The sequence below is a fragment of the Chenopodium album genome, chromosome 10 (genome assembly GCF_948465745.1).
Source record: "Chenopodium album chromosome 10, dcCheAlbu1.1, whole genome shotgun sequence".
Lineage (NCBI taxonomy): Eukaryota > Viridiplantae > Streptophyta > Magnoliopsida > Caryophyllales > Amaranthaceae > Chenopodium > Chenopodium album.
This window is the reverse complement of record NC_137843.1, coordinates 8458317-8476120: the sequence shown is the minus strand read 5'-3', so window position 1 is coordinate 8476120 and position 17804 is coordinate 8458317. Positions and strand designations below refer to the sequence as shown.

The window sequence follows — 17804 nt, the reverse complement described above, 5'->3', positions numbered from 1 at the left end:
GAACTGAACTGAGCTTATTAGACCTGAACTGAGGTGAACTGAATATTTTATAAGAGAAGGAAATTAAGAGTTGAACTGAGCTGAACTGAATTGAACTTATTGGAGGTAAAGTGAACTGAATTAAACAAAAAATAATCGTATGAGAATAGACCCTAACTACTCTAACATCTTAATTCAAATACTCCGTATAGTTAATGTAAATAGAACAAGTACTCTTTCTGCCCTTGAATGATCTTTCAGTTTTTTATTACGGCGTTCTAAATTGTTGTTCTCATTATATATATATATATATATATATATATATATATATATTTCATTTTTAAACACTCTGAAAAGACCAAGTTATCCTCAACATCTTTTGTTTTTATTTCCTTCAATTACCTAAAATAGTTTTATATTTCCTCTAAATAAAAATTTGTACCCACCTATGTATATATATTTTATTCTTTTTTCATGTACTTCCTCCGTATGTTATTATTTGCTCCATTTTTCCATACGCGGAATTTTAGGAGGAATAGTAAAGAGTAAAAAAAATATGATAGAAATGGGATTGGTTGAAGAATAAAATAATCTAAAAAAACAAAAGTGAGTATAAGTGTGAAAGAGAGAGAAGAGAATATGATAGATATTAAATTATGATTATGATATTACGATGGGACCAATCGTGAAGAAGAAAATAGTAAAATATTATTAAAATTTTTAATAAAAAAAGAGCAATATTAAAAAAACGGCTGTAAAAGAAAAGTGGAGCTATTAATAAAATACGGAGGGAGTAATTACTATTTGTGAACAACACACAATTCTCGTACATTTTACTCTTTTCAATGTACATAATGTACTTTCTAGTTTTATTCTTATTTCTCAATTATCGTAAAATTTGGTTGATGATAAGATCATCAAGAGACGGATGAAGTATTAATTAGCCCGTAATCTAATTTGGGTAGCTATATAAAGAGATGCAAGCCTGGTTCCTTATCATTGTAAGCATCACTCAATATTCTCCAATAATGGAAACCCTTGAGAAAAACTCTGTTACAGTCATAGTTAATCACATTTTCTTCATAATATTTGTTATTAACAGCATATTATGTCCTCTAAGAGTAGTAGCATCCTGTGATCCCATAGATGAAGAGGCATTGCTTCATTTCAAACGTGGGGTCAATGATGATTCAACACCTTTTCGTAAACTAAAAACTTGGGTTCCTAACACCGATTGTTGTGTAAAGTGGCAAGGTGTGAGCTGTGATCCCGCGAATGGAAGGGTAGTCCAAGTCTACCTATTTAGCTTTCGCGATGAAGGCGGTGTTGATGCCGCGTTCGGCGTAGAAGGTACACTCTCCCCTTTCCTAGGTAATCTTACCTATCTTCAAGACCTTGCCTTTAAAGGCCAAGTAGGGTTAAGTGGTCCTATCCCTCCCGAACTAGGGAAGTTGTCACATTTAGTTAGTCTTGGGCTAACCAATAACCAACTAAATGGTTCAATCCCTTCTTCACTAGGTTATCTCCGAAAGCTACAATATCTTTACCTAGGCAATAACAGCCTCTCAGGCACCATACCCAACTCTCTTTTTCAGTCCTTGAAGTCACTCTTGGTTTTGGAATTGGAGGGAAACCGATTTACAGGTTCAATACCATCTTCCATTTCTAATCTCATTTCGCTTGAAAATATTTATCTTACAAGAAATAATATCTCTGGCTCGATCCCACTCGGTATTAGTACCCTTAAAAACCTTACCTACATAGATTTGTCATACAATCATATAACCGGAAACATATCAGATTCCATAGGTAATAACCTCTCAAAATTACAAGCATTATATCTCAACCATAACAAACTCACTGGAACCATACCGAATTCTGTAGTTAAACTCTCTCAGCTGCAGGAATTACATCTGGATCATAACAAAATTACTGGAGTCATACCAAAATCTGTAGGTAAACTCTCCCAATTGTGAAACCTATACCTCGACCATAATAGACTTACCGGACCTATTCCTTCTTCCATATGGAACCTTTTTTCATTAGAGGTTTTAAATTTCGGTGACAATAAATTGACCGGTATGTTACCTTATTCCATAGGCAATCTCACCAAGATTCAAAGAATAGTGTTAGAGAACAATAAGATCACAGGAAAGTTACCACCAACTATGGGTTATCTAACTGCATTGTATGATATCTTGTTCTCTAATAACCGGTTTTTCGGTCGTATACCTCCAACTTTTGGCAATCTCAGACTCAATTCTTTGCAACTGTCTAACAATCATCTCGTTGGCCCTCTACCTCCTCAGCTTGCTAACATAACATTTTTTATCATTAATAACATAGACAGCAACCTCGATTTATCGTATAATCCACTAGGGTTAAAGAACATACCAGATTGGTTGTTTTATTATTACGACTTAAGAATTCTTAAACTAGCTGGGGTAGGGATCAAAGGGGAGTTGCTACAATCAATGTCTTCCTTTAATTCCTTTGTTCGTCAACTCGATTTATCGAGTAATGAAATCACAGGGAAGTTGCCATCATGGATGGTGAATATATATTTTCTAGAGTCTCTTAACTTATCCAATAACAGATTTAACTCCACATTTCCAAAGGATCTCAAAAATAGTAATTACTTCAAGGACCTCGATCTCCACTCAAACAACTTCTCTGGCTCTTTAAGAGACATTTTAAATAGAGAAGCCATATACTCCTACCTCGACGTGTCTAGCAATATGTTCACAGGTCCCCTTGATGAAGACATAGGTAACAAGCCGGGATTTTCTTTCATACAATCTATCAAACTGTCGAATAACCCACTAGGAGGAACCATTCCAAAATCGTTAGGGAAGCTGACAGAACTAGAAGTGTTAGAGATGTCTGGTAATAATATTTCAGGAAGTATTCCGAAGAAGGTGTTGAATTTGGAGAAATTGCTAGTTTTTGATGTCTCAAATAATCAACTGAGTGGAAGAATACCTTCCCACAACACAAGCTTTCCGGCTTCTGCATTTTCGGGTAATCCTGGCCTGTGTGGTGCTCCGCTCCCTCCTTGCAAACGTCGTTTGTACTTGTAGTAGTATTCCTGCTTCTGCATTTTTGCTTAATCTTAGCAGTGCCCAGCTCTGCGTTTCGTTTGTACTTGTAGTAGTGTGTATGTTAATTGTTATGTATTTTAGTATGTACACCCTGTTCATCCAATTTCTATGTCAGAATTGAAGCTTATCAGAATTTCCAAATTATTCTGTTTAATATATAGATGGAGAGGGTCGGAGATAAACAAATAGCACATGACTACATGAACGTGATCATTGTTTGTCAAGGGTAGGAAACTACTGTTGATGGTTGATTTCCTTTCATGTATCATATTGTTTGATTTGTTTCTAAAAGTATGTTATTTTATGTTTCAAAAATAAAATAAAATGTTATTTAACTTCTAAGGTATAAAAATAACCATATTACCCTGGTACGTTGTACTATAGGCTCAATGTACACTTGAAGCATATAATAGGCTTTGTTACTCTTTAGGCCTTTAGACCAAAGTAAATAAATAAAAATAAATAAAAGTAAAAAATGGAAAACTTCCAATCTAGGATGCATGATATATATGTACAAGTATGATTTATTCTATGCAGTCTCCCTTACAAAACACTCTCAAGTCCAAGTGCTTACTGCTTAGCAAATTTGCTAGTCTAAATTGAATGCCTGAATAAAAAGGCAAAGTTTAAAATGTTCTAGGCTTCTAGCACTTTGCCATCTTCGATTTCTAATCTGATTTCACTTGAAAAGATTTATCTTACAAGAAGTAATCTCTCTGGCTCGATCCCACTCGGTATTAGTACACTGCAAAACCTTACCTACATAGGTTTTTCATACAATCATATAACCGGAAACATATCAGATTCCATAGGTATCAACTCCAAATTACAAGCATTATATCTCAACCATAACAAACTCACTAAAACCATAGTGAGTTCTGTAGTTAAACTCTCTGTTGCAGGAATTGCATCTGGACCATAACAAACTCTATGGTCCCATACCAAATTCTGTAGGTAAACTTTCTCAGTTGCAAGATTTATTTCTTGACCATAACAAAATTACTGGAATCATACCAAAATCTGTAGGTAAACTCTCCAAGTCGCACACTTTATACCTCGACCATAATAGATTCACCAGACCTATTCCTTCATCCATATGCGGCCTTATCTCATTACAGATTTTATCACAAGTGCAACACAGACTGTAACGTTATAAGGAATATTATTTTCAGATAAACTAAGTGGTGAAACAAGGAGGTAATGGAGCACCACACCACTTAGTTTATCTGAAAATAATATTCCTTATAACGTTACAGTCTGTCTTGCACTTCTGCCTTAAAACATCAAAAGAAAATGTGATCAATCTGTGCATATACGTAGTATCTAGAAAGACAGACATCAGACATGTATAACATATATATATATATTGCAGCTTGCTAGTTGACTGAGTTTTTAACTAGAAAACGCACATGGTCACATATTCTAACAGCTTCCTATCTCAGGACTACAGTGAGAGTCAGCAGTCTGATGGGGGTAGGGATGAGGATTCAAACATGCGATGTACTCCTAGAATTCGAGGTATGTTCCAACTGAAGTCTCTCATGAAATTTGAGTTATGCACTTATGCATATGAATCCCAATTGTGCTATTTAGAGTGTTATTTTTTGGTCCATGATGAGCTACAAAGGATAGTGATATAATTAATGATCGGAATGCCAAGACTAGAACCTTCAACACTACAAGATTTGTATGTACTAAATTGCATACGTACTCCCTTTATTCTTAAGTAACTGTCTCTTGAATATTGCAGTTGTCATCCTAAGCAATCTGGAATTTTATGTTCGTTAATACAATGAATACAATCTGCTGCCACTTGATTGCCGTAGTTTTTGGCATCAGCTCTCTGCTCTTCCTAGCATTTACCTTGTGCTGCGGCACTGCTAGTTTTCTAAATTTACTTCAATTGGCACCTCGAGTCTCTGCTCAAAACTTTAAGAGAAAGTCTTCAAGCTTTTTTGTTTTATAATACCACTATGTTGTTTGATTATCCAAATGAATCACAAGTGCACTTAGTTTATTCATAAATAAGCTAAGTAAGAGCTGAAATCTGTCAAGCCTGTTAGAATCAGAATGCTCTATCATCAATTTACAAACATTAAGACAGAGTTATATAAAAACTCGAAAATATTGCAGCTTTCCATTGTAACTTTGAACTACAAAACAATGCACATGATTACATATTTAAACAATTAAACCATCTCAGGGCTCTAAGATTACGGCACAAAACTATAGTGCAAATCTCTACTAGTACTATACATTATTTGTTCACCAGATTACAATAAGAGTTTAATGCATGAAGAGTATTAGTGAGCTGTCTCATCTGGGCGGGTATATGTAGAGAAGCATGCTCGTTATTCTTTTGATAGTAATTCTGTCTTTAAAATCTCTAGTAATGGAAAACTTCTCTTACAATAGTTACCCTCCTCATAATCTTGGCTAACATCAGTATATTTTGCCCTCTAATGGTAGAATCCTGTAATGCCATAGATGCAGAGGCGTTGCTTCATTTTAAGCTTGGGATTACGTCTGACCCACAGTCAAAACTAGATACTTGGGTCCGTAGGACCAACTGTTGTGCAGAGTGGCTAGGTGTGAGTTGTGATCCTGCAAACGGAAGAGTAATTGGCTTTCAAGATGGTGGTGTTGATTCCCTCTTCGGCTTGGAAGGTACACTCTCCCCTTTCCTTGGACATTCTTACCTATCTTCGAGACCTATACCTTACAGACCTCGGTGGGTTAATAGGTCCAATCCCTCCTGAAATAGGGAAGTTGTCCCATTTAACCAGTCTTGGTTTAACCAACAATCTAATAAATGGTTCAATACCTTCTTCACTTGGTAACCTCCATAAGCTAAAATATCTTTACCTTGGCCATAATAGTCTCTCTGGTACTATACCCTACTCTCTTTTTAAGTCCTTAAAGTCGCTCCTGACTCTGGAGTTAGAGGGAAATCAATTTACTGGTTCGATACCATCTTCGATTTCAAATTTACTTTCACTTGAAAAGATTTATCTTAAACAAAACAATCTGTCTGGTATGATCCCACTTGGTATCAGCAAACTTAAGCATGTCACCAAAACAAATTTGTCGGCCAAATCCCTTCGAGTTTTGCCAACCTCAACCTCTATTATTTGCTATTGTCTAACAATCAACTCATTGGCCCTCTTCCCCCTCAATTTGCTAATGCCAGCATATACATTCTCGAGTTATCATATAATCCACTCGGGTGGAAGGAAATACCAGATTGGTTGCTCAAGTTAAACATCTATAATCTTACTTTAGCTGGACAGGGATCAAAGGGAAGTTGCCACAACCGGTTTCTTCCCCCCATATATAAGTTACCTTGATTTATCGAGCAATCAAATAACTGGGAAATTGTCTTCATGGATAGGAAGTATGAATGTTCTAGAGTCACTAACTTATCTAATAATGGATTTTACTCTGCAATCCCGGTTGAATTTTCAAATCTTTATCCACTCTCAGTCCTCGATCTTCACTCAAACAACTTCACTGGCTCTTTGGATATTGTTTTTAATAAAGTGGGATGGGAGTACACCTCCATCGACGTGTCTAGCAATAGGTTCTCAGGTCCTCTTGACATAAACATGGGTAACAAACCGGCAATGAGGTCCATCACTTCCTTAATCTTGTCTAAGAACCCACTAGGAGGAACCATACCATTATCGATTGGCAAATTGTACGGGCTGCAAGTTCTGCAGTTTGTGAGTAACCGATTATCAGGAAGAATTCCTAAACAACTTGGGAAATCCGAGGGGTTGACATCACTTTTGCTATCGAGGAATAAACTGACTGGAAGTATTCCGAAGGAGGTGTTGAATTTGGTGAAGCTGCAAGTGTTTGATGTGTCAAGGAATCAACTAAACGGAGAAGTACCTCCTCATGACTCAAGCAGCATTCTTGCTTCAGCATTTTCGCGAAATCTTGGCCTGTGTGGTGCTCCATTATCTCCTTGTAAACGTTTGTAGTTGTAGTTCTGCATGTTTAAACTCTACTGTTATTCCTTTTGGCAAGTTTTTAAAATATTACCTGAACTATGGAAATCAAAATGTACTCAACAAATAATTATACTTTCGTATCAATCTTGGGTGATATGCTATGTTAGTCGGACTCGGGTACCCATTTCCGACACAGGTACATGTCCTAGTGTCCAACAGGTATTTTGTGAAATTATGTGATTTTGAACTAAAATTACGTGTTCAAGTGTCCTATCTATGTCCGAATGTTGTTTAGGTTTTGACAGGGTAGTTGAGGTAAAATGAAGAGTCCGAGTAACATAGGTGATAATAATGTGATATGTCCTAATTTAGAATAGTGTACACATAGTCTCTTCTTTACATAACCTTCCATAATCTATATATCCAAATGGTCGGGGCCGTTGCAATGATTTTGGAGGCCTGTTCTAAAATGAAACAATGCATGGGCCCTTAATAATTTGAAAACATACAAAATTTTAATTTTTAACCTATTATTTACGCCATATATAATTAGATAACCTTTATATATTGAAAGATATCTAGCAGCTTGATAAGAATAATTATGTTTAGTCAAAATTAATTGCTTGAATACTTTGCCGTAGTTAAGGAATACGAATTGTTTATTTTTAATTTGGCTGAAATTAACTTTTTTACGTCGAAAATTCTAGAATAGATAAATATACATTACAATTTCATGGAATTGAATTGATGTAATTGTGAAAAATACTAATTTGAATTGACAGAAGAATAGAAAAGTGTTAGAAATTAATTTTTAAAAATGTTTGTTTATTATTTTTCATAGTCAAACCTATAAACGGTTTAGATTGTTTATTGAAAATTGATGGTTAAGATTTGCAAACTTCTCATGGATACGATCTTATGGTCATGATAATTAGTACTCCTTTTCAAATCTTGGAAAGAGAAGAGTCGTAAAAGTCATGCTATAATAACAAGTATATTATGTTGACTTTTCAAATTAAAGCATGGAAAGATAAGATTGAGTTGTAACATGGGCTAGTGGCTTAGTGTAGGCATCATGAAAGTAGAGTCTTTGGCAACATCAGCTCTCAGCTCTTGCAAGTTGCCGCAACTGCCTAGATACCTAGATTCTAAACAAATACGGAGCACAATTAATGTAATAAATACAATTACTTCCTTGGTCCCTAAATGATTTTTAGTTTTTTATTTAGGCGTCTCAGATGTTATTCTCATTTTATATATTTTTTCCATTTTTAAACGCTAAGAAAAGATTAAGTTATTTTTGTTCTGTTTTGATTCAATCAACAATCTAATATTATATGCTCATATTTCCTCTAAATATTTGTAGTTTTGTACCTATTCATGTGCATGTATTTTATTATTTTTTTCATGTACTTACTGTATGTGGACCACTCCCAATCCTATACTTTTCACTCTTTTTAAGGTATTTTATGCACTTTCTACTGTTATATCTTAAATCCCGTGAAATTTGACAAACTGGAAGATCATTTAGTGACGAATGAAGTATTAATTATTAGCCAGTTATCTCATATTGGTAGCTATATAAAGAGATGCAAGCCTGCTACCTTAGAATAGTAATTAAGCATTCACTCAATATTCTCCAATAATGGAAACCCTTAAGAAGAACTCTGTCACAGTCATTGTCAACCACATTTTCTTCATAATATTTGTTATTAACAGCATATTATGTCCTCTAAGAGTAGTAGAATCTTGTGATCCCATAGATGAAGAGGCATTGCTTCATTTCAAACGTGGGATAACGTTTGCACCTTTCGGTAAACTAGATACTTGGGTTCCTAACACAGATTGTTGTGTAGAGTGGCAAGGTGTGAGCTGTGATCCCGCGAATGGAAGGGTAGTCCAAATCTTCCTATCCAGCTTTCGCGATGAAGGTGGTGTTGATCCAAGCTTCGGCTCAGCAGGTACACTCTCCCCTTTCCTAGGCAATCTTACCTATCTTCAATACCTTGGTTTTCAGAACCAGGCAAGGTTAAGTGGTCCAATTCCTTCCGAACTAGGGAAGTTGTCACATTTAGTTAGTCTTGGGCTAACCAATAACCAACTAAATGGTTCAATCCCTTCTTCACTAGGTTATCTCCGAAAGCTACAATATCTTTCCCTAGGCAACAATAGCCTCTCAGGCACCATACCAAACTCTCTTTTTCAATCCTCGAAGTCACTCTTGGTTTTGGAATTAGAGGGAAACCAACTTACTGGTTCAATACCATCTTCGATTTTTAATCTGATATCGCTTGAAAAGATTTATCTTACAAGAAATAATATCTCTGGCTCGATCCCACTCGGTATTAGTACCCTTAAAAACCTTACCTACATAGATTTGTCATACAATCATATAACCGGAAGCATTTCAGATTCTATAGGTAATGACCTCTTAAAATTACAAGCATTATATCTCAACCATAACAAACTCACTGGAACTATACCGAGTTCTGTAGTCAATCTCTCTCAGTTGCAGGAATTACATTTGGACCATAACAAAATTACTGGAGTCATACCAAAATCTGTAGGTAAACTCTCCCAATTGCGGAATCTATACCTTGACCATAATAGTCTCACCGGACCTATTCCTTCTTCCATATGTGACCTTATTTCATTAGAGGTTTTAAATCTGGGTAACAATAACTTGATCGGTGTGTTACCTTATTCCATTGGCAATCTCACTAAGATTCAAAGAATTGTGTTAGAGAACAATATGATTACAGGAAAGTTGCCACCAAGCATGGGGCATCTAACTGAATTATATGATATCTTGTTCTCTAATAACCGGTTTCTCGGTCAAATACCTTCAAGTTTTGGCAATCTCAGACTAACATCTCTGCAACTGTCTAATAATCATCTCATTGGCCCTCTACCTCCTCAGCTTGCTAACACAACATTTTTTAACTTAGACAGTAAGCTCGATTTATCATATAATCCACTTGGGTTAAAGAACATACCAGATTGGTTGTTTTATTATTACAACTTACAATACCTTAACTTAGCTGGGGCAGGGATCAAAGGGGAGTTGCCACAATCAATTTCTTCCTCTGTATATATTTCCATCAGTCACCTCGATTTATCGAGTAATGAAATTACAGGGAAGTTGCCAGCATGGTTAGGGAATATGAGTAATCTAGAGTCTCTTAACATATCCAATAATAGATTTTACTCCACAATTCCAAAGGAGCTCACAAATATTTTTCTCCTCTCGAACCTTGATCTTCACTCGAACAACTTCTCTGGCTCTTTAGAAGACATTTTTAGTAGAGAAGGCAACTACTTCTACCTCGACGTGTCTAGCAATATGTTCACAGGTCCGCTTGATGAAGACATAGGTAACATGCCGGCAATTGCTCGCATACTTTCCTTGAAACTGTCGAAGAACCCACTAGGCGGAACCATACCAAAATCGTTAGGGAACCTGATAAGCCTGGAAGTGTTAGAGATGTCAAGTAATAGACTTTCAGGAAGTATTCCGAAGGAGGTGTTGAATTTGGAGTTCTTGCAAGTGTTTAATGTCTCAAATAATCAACTGAGTGGAAGAATACCTCAACACAACACAAGCTTTCCGGCTTCTGCATTTTCTGGTAATCCTGGCCTGTGTGGTGCTCCGCTCCCTCCTTGTAAACGTCGTTTCTACTTGTAATAGTATTCCTGTTTCTGCATTTTCACGTAATCTTAGCACGCAGTGCCCAGCTCTGTGATTGTACTTGTAGTAGTGTGTATGTTAATTTGTTATTCATCAAATTTCTATGTCAGAATTGTAGCTTATCAGGATTTCCAAATCATTTTGTTTAATATAGAAGGAGATGAGCTTGATCATTGTTTGTAAAGGGTAGGAAACTACTGTTGGTGGTTGATTGACTTTCATGTATTATTATATTGTTTGACTTGTTTCTACAAGTATGTTATCCATGAAATTTTGTTGGCCTTTACCTATTACAAACTCATAAATAAAGCTGGTGTATGTAAAATAAATATTACAAGGAGGATATTAAATTAATTATTCCAGGAAGTCTAGCCAGTTTATAAGAAATCCCTTTTATAAAAGTAAGTAACCATATTAGTGATATTACCCTGGTACATTGTACTATAGGCTCAATGTACACTTGAGGTATATACAGTATTAGGCTTTCTTACTCTTTATGCCTTTAGGCTAAATTAAATAAATACTGTAAAAAAATAAAAATAAAAAAAGAAAAAAGTTGTAAGATATAAAAAAATATTTTGGAAAAATTCCAATCTAGGATGCATGATATATATGTCTGATTAATTCCATGCAGTCTCCCTTACAAACCCTCTCAAGTTCAAGTGCTAGTCTGATTTGAATGCCCAATAAAAAGACAAAGTTTAAAATGTTCTAGGCTTCTAGCACTTTGCCTACCCCCTACAATAACATTATAACAAGATACGATTAATTGTGATTTCAAACTCAATAATTAGTTTTTAGTTATTCGATTTAGCTATTCTTGGTAAAGTTGTTGCAAACTCAATTACCCAACTCTAGATACACATACTAAAACCAGGACTCTTCTTGATATGACTTGGTTTAATTTTGACTTGATTTAAACCGACCCAACCAAATCCGAATTGACACATATTTGATCAAAATAACCATATTGGCAATAAAACGGAAAATGATTCGACGTGAGCCGATAAAAATGACTTAATTTAAACACCTGATTTTGAGTTCGAGTTAAAGTTTAGTCAGATTTGAATTCATAACTACTCGTATTAGTTCATCAATCAATTATTTTCATCACAAGGTTTTCTAATTTTGGTACATTTCGAAGTTAATCAAGTTATTTTAAGACAAGATATTTGAGTTTGATTCGTCACAATAAGCCCTAAGCTATCGTCAAATGTCAATTAATCACCTAACAATTTTTAAGGTCTATATTTGTAAAATTAAACTCCTCTACCTTCATTTAGCAAAATGCAATATTACCTCCGAATCGTATTATATGCAACTTTGAAATTTTTTATATTTTACAAATAACACCCCAAAATTACATATAATACCATCTTGGGATAGTATATAAAATATAACTCGGTATCTTTTATAGTGACTCAAAAATTTAAACGCCGCTTCCATTTCCACTAACAACACTCTCTCTCCTCCTCCTCCACCAACGGCCTTCCCCGCCGCCGCCATCGCCGTCGTCTGCAAACATTTCCGGCGATATCTCCTCCTCCGCCGCTAATACCATCATTTTGTTCTTCCCCTGGTATATCTCTCTCTTCTATCTCCTTATCCTCTTCCAATTCAAGCTGAATTACAACGCTGTTTGCGAATTTCTATATGAATTTCTAGGGTTTAAATTCTTTGATATGAATTTCTGGAATTTGGCTTTAATTTCTATTGTATTTTTCCGAGGAAGAAGAAGGTTGTTAGGTGCTTGTGTAATTAGGTTTCCTCAATTTGGGTGATTCTTCGAAATTGCAGCGTTTTATTGTATGATAATGGAGGCTGGGAATCACTTTCAATTTTCCTTGTTTGATAAATTGAAGATAGAACAGTGCATTTGATTTTATAAGCATAATTGAGTTTAATGCCATTGATGTAACCTTGATTTTTTGAAGTTTTATCGAATAAATTTGCCTCTGTTAGTTGATTTTTAAGTTGTTGAAGAATTTTGGTGGTAATATGGCCTTATTCTTTTATAAGGTTTTATGCATTAGAAAACTTAATTTAGAATTGATTTACTTTAATTACTCTGTATAATATAAAGTTCATGGTTTGTGATCAATGAGAAACTTTAGCCAAAGGTCTTATGAAGATGCCGTCAAATTTTACCGATGACATTGTGATATCTTATTGTGCTGAATTTATAGTATCAATGTAGTGTTCTTTATGCATAGGATATTATTGAAAGTTTGAAACCATTGTATGGTTTTGAATTTACATGGATAAGGTGATGGCTTTCCTAGGACTTTGTATTAGAAATTTTTCTTTTGGCAGCAAATTAAATGATGACTCCAATACTGAAATAATTCCTTAGCAAATACAAAATGGGTGCAGAGTCTCAGAGGCTGGGAGTTGTTGATTTATAGATGTCTCACAACCCAAGTTTTGTTCAGTTTTTTGCGGCTTTAGGGTAAATATTGGGTTTAAACTTTGGTGAATTGTTTGAGTGAATAGCCGACAGTTGATTTTGGTTGGAGGAATTTTGGATATTACTGATCACTACTCTCTAGCCTATTACAGGTATTACAGGGAAATATTTGTTGAATTTCTGTAGTAATTTAGTGATATAGGATCCTGAATTGATGAATACAGTGTGTAATTTTGTGGCAGAACATGAGATCAGTCATGCTCTTGAAATGTGTTCTTTTGCAAGTGTTGTGAGAAGATTTCTGAATCTAAGTATAGATTTGAGTTGCGGTTGGCATATTCTGGTACAATCATTGAATTATATAATGTTTGTTCTTTTGTTATTATTAAGGGGAACTGCAGAATTGCCAAACCACTGAATGACTGATATTTAAAATTTCACTGGTGCTCCTTCTGAAGTTTTCATCATTTTCAAGTCAAATTAATTGAAGGAGCAACCTGTGGGCAATTTTCAGTGTAGGGTTACTTTGAACTAAATTAGTTGTTATCTACAATTCACTATGCTTCTGTTTTTAGTCATAGGATAGCATGTTAAGAATGCCTTTTCAGTCAAGGGTATGATTGGAATCTTTGTCTCAAGTGCAAGGCACTTTGGGGATGTTAGGGTAAATTATATTTATGTCATGGTTGCACAGGTTCTGTATTGATCTACTGGATTACTGGGTGAAATTCGAGACTGAGTTCTTGTGATTGCTTTTATTAATATTGCTTATTTTCACATAGATAATTGTAGAGTGTGTTTATTGATGTTAGTGGTTATGGTTTTAACTCTTTTTAAGTCATATGGTGCAGTTGGTGAGTGGTATGCCCAAAAGGCTGAAATGGCATTGCTGTGTGATTATAATTTCTGGGAAATTTGCTACATGTAGCATAACGCATCCACACTTGATTGGTTTTTTGTTGGATCTTATATTTTTGTTTCAAAAATTGATATTGATAGGTTAATGATTCATGCTGGATTTGCTGTTACTTGTTCATTCATCTTAAATTTTATTCTTAATCCTGATGTATTAAATTTGTGTAGATTGATTTACTTGATTGCCTTGAGGAGTTGAGGGAGTATTGGAGTTATTGTATAGGTTGCTTTTCTACTCTCTAACTACAGCCAGTTTTGGAGAAAATTGTTTGGACTGTCAAATTATCAATAGTTATAGGTGAATGGGTTATTGTTGAAAAAAGAATATTTGTGATATGTAAAGCCATACTTTATTTGGTTTGTTGTTTTTGCAAGCACTACAAAGATACTTGTCAAGCAATTGTGTCATACTACTGTTCTTTCAAAGACTCCGTTTGATCACTGCTTTAATATCTTATATTTTTCTTGAAGTAATGATGATGCCCTGCTGTATGAATGTTTTTGGTCCAACTTTTTTGTGCATGATCTATGAAGATTTCTCTTATCATTGTGACCAAAATTCTGAACTTGATTGGTTATTTGTTGCTAATGTTTTTCTTCTGTGAAATGCAGCTTAAAGACTAGTGCAAGAATTGAGAAATAAACGCAGAAAAAGCTCGATTATAGCAATACCATGGTGGAAGTTTGGTGGTCCCTTTTGGGTGCTGCTATTCCAGCTGTTGTTGCAGGGCAAGCCTGGAGAATTAAGAGAAAGCGGGATGAGGAGCAGAGGATTAAGAGTGCCAGGGGCCGGGAAAAGAGCTCAGATGACATATTCGTTTGTGAAAGGGTTTGCACCTCAAAACGCATGTTGAAGAAGGTTGGTGCTTTCTCTAAGGATCCAATCCCTGATACCTGTGTCACCGTCTGTGGAGTCTCAGAACTTGATGCATGCACTGATGCTTGTGCACGAACTGTTTGTGTCAACCAGCATCATGTTCCAAACTGGAATGATGTTTGTCTTCGAAGATGTCAAAGTGAATGTCTTAAACTTTCTGCATCTCGTTCATCCTAGGACGTAGGAACCATTGGATTTTGTTTCTGAAAGGTTAAGGTGGTTGTTGAGTGTGCTGAAATTGGTAGAAGCAGGAATTGCTGTTAATATTTGAAAAATATTTAGCTTACTGCTTAATCAAGTTTGCACTTTTTGCTTAATTTTTTGAATGATTTTATAGATAATCTATTCTCTGTTAAAATTGCTTATCTGCAGAATTAGTTGGCAATTGATATAAGGCAAGAAGACTATGGCTAATTAGTAATTTACTGTTCAGCAATATTGGTACAAATTGATTTCTTTTCAATAATTTAATAACTTCTTTAATAAGAGTATCATGATAAGATACCTCAAAAAAATACTTTTAAAAAAAAAAATAATAGTCATAACAGGCTTTGATTAAATTTGAATCATATTACTTAATTGGTGAAGTGTACATAACTTGTGTTGCAACTAACAAGAACTGCTACTACACTGAAAAATTTCAATCTAAATCTAAAATTTGTTCCCACAAAAGAATAATAGCTTCTTCAACGATCTCGAACTTGTCTTGGCTACCACTTTTTTGTTGCCTTCTCTACTATCTGTAACTTGTTTGTCTTGACCAGTTGAATTAGCTAGCCGTGATTCACCAGCTTGATCATGTTCACTTAGTTTCTTGGATGCAATTAATTGGGCGTCCTGGTTCGTGTCACTAGGCGGTTTTGCAGGCTCGTTGGGTTTGCTGACATTATTTTCTGATGTTGAAGATTCTGCCTCCGGGTTTAGAAGTTTCCTAACCAGATTTTCCATAAGCTCAGTTACAAGGACTGCTTCTCTGACTGACAACTGGAGCTCCTTCATCATCTCTTGCATAACCAAGTGAACTGTATCCTTTTTTATAGAGAACACAAACTCGATCTTTTGAGCATGACCTCTCTTGTCACCAATCCGAAGAACCATTGATATGTAGTCGATCTCCTTGATCAGCTGCCCTTCTAACTTGCACTCGATATTCTCACTGACAACAGCCGTCAATGGGCCAACAAGAGAAACAACAGGTGAGCTAGCCACTTGATCACATGATTTATAAGATGATGAATCAGGTGGACTAGGCACTTGATCCCATGTTACTACAGAAGATGAACGCGCAGATTCTGATTGACTCGGAGTTCTAGATGCTGCAGACAATCCAGAATCATTCACCAGTGCAAGAAACGGGTCATTCAGAAGGTCGATTGCTGACGGTCTCTCTGATGCAGGACCCAAACACTTTTCTATGAAAAGCTTTAACTGCAGGTCTGTCACTCTGCTTAGAATAGCAGGCTTGATTCCAGATCTCACCTTCTTATAAACCTGATCTGAGTTACTGCACTCAGTATACGGCAATTCCCGGGTAACCATCTGCAACAAACACATCCCAAAAGAATAGATATCCACCAGGTGATCATACTCCTCTCCGAAAAGCTCTGGTGCCATGAACTCAGACTTACCACCAACAGCGCGAACTGTAGCGCCTTCTTGAAGCATCGCCGCAAGTCCAACATCTCCGATTCTAACCTTGCCAGAATATCCGTTCACAAAGATGTTATCACAGTTAAGATCTCCGTGAATAATTGGAGGATTCTGACAGTGCAGGTAATCTAACCCTTTCAGAATCTGTCTAGCCCAATTCTTTATAGCCTTCTTATCAACAAGATTATGTTTCTTGCGATACTGACTCATAGTTCCAGAGGTAGACAATTCAGTAATTATGTTAACTGTCTTCGTTTCGCTATCGACCCACGAATGGTAACACCTCGTGATGTTTTCATGCTTCAAAGACTTCAACAGCTTAACTTCTGCACTCACATTCCTCTGACATTCCTCTGAGTCGAATACGTTCTCCGATAACTCAACTTTACTCCAAGTAATCTCTATTCCTTTCAACTCATCAAACCCCTTGTAATCCTTCTTGAACACCCCTTCTCCCAACAACTCATTGAACCTTACATACCGCCCTGTCGAATCCGTCTCAACACCCTCATCCTCGACCTCAAGCTCATCGACATTGTCTACCCCTGAACTCGAACCCATGATTTGATTGAACTAACAAAATTAATTCTTTCTTGAGTTCTTTTAAAGAATGTATCAAACAATGATCAGCTGTTTATCAATGAACAGGGAAGAAAGCAGAAGACAATGGCTTGAAACGGGTGATTTTGGATGAATCTGATTGGTTTTTTGTGGGTTTGAAATCCATGAAGGTAAAGGGTAATGAAATTTGTGTTTCAAAGAGAAAATTTAGGATTATTTGGTTTAGAAGAGCAATTAAGTTTTTCCAAGAGAAAGTTAGCTTTGGATCTTAGTTTATAAAGGAGTAGATTATTAGGTTTTTAACCTTGACTTACAATCCAAGATAATCTTGGTTTATGTTTCCTAGAGAGTAACTGAAAAAGATTTGGATTTTTTTTTTCGGATATTTTTTGTTTTAGAAAAGATAAATTATATCCGAATTCAGAAGATAAATTATATTGTGTATAACAAACTAGGAAAATATTATGGATATAAAATTAGGGTAGAACTTTTTCAAAATATAAAGGATATAGTTTCAAGTATAACAGAATGTATCCAAGAAAGATTCCAAATTTTGATTTTTTTTAAATAAAATGAAATTAAAAAATCTAATCTAATCTAGTTAAGCCTATATATCTCTAGTAAAAACGTATATTTGGATAAGAAATTATAATTTATTTATTTGTTTTAG

The 17804-nt window shown here is 35.5% G+C and overlaps 2 protein-coding genes and 2 pseudogenes across 3 annotated transcripts; 3 read left to right on the top strand and 1 right to left on the bottom strand.

Moving 5' to 3' along the window:
* The first annotated feature begins 877 nt into the window (after positions 1-877).
* On the top strand, positions 878-3172 carry LOC145564721 (uncharacterized). The gene is made up of 2 exons (XM_081624942.1): positions 878-1931; positions 1962-3172. The coding sequence occupies exons 1-2, from the start codon at positions 957-959 to the stop codon at positions 3057-3059; spliced, it is 2073 nt and encodes a 690-aa protein (XP_081481068.1). The 5' UTR covers positions 878-956; the 3' UTR covers positions 3060-3172.
* A 5500-nt stretch (positions 3173-8672) lies between these two features.
* On the top strand, positions 8673-11021 carry LOC145563416 (uncharacterized). The gene has a single exon (XM_081623860.1). It carries the CDS (start codon positions 8682-8684, stop codon positions 10719-10721), a length of 2040 nt encoding a protein of 679 aa, XP_081479986.1. The 5' UTR covers positions 8673-8681; the 3' UTR covers positions 10722-11021.
* Positions 11022-12146: 1125 nt separating this feature from the next.
* LOC145563415 (uncharacterized protein At5g64816 pseudogene) lies at positions 12147-15293 on the top strand (annotated as a pseudogene). The gene is made up of 2 exons (XR_014094537.1): positions 12147-12303; positions 14659-15293. The product of XR_014094537.1 is annotated as an uncharacterized protein At5g64816 pseudogene (transcript).
* A 281-nt stretch (positions 15294-15574) lies between these two features.
* LOC145564720 (putative serine/threonine-protein kinase WNK11 pseudogene) lies at positions 15575-17134 on the bottom strand (annotated as a pseudogene).
* Between the last annotated feature and the right edge of the window lie 670 nt (positions 17135-17804).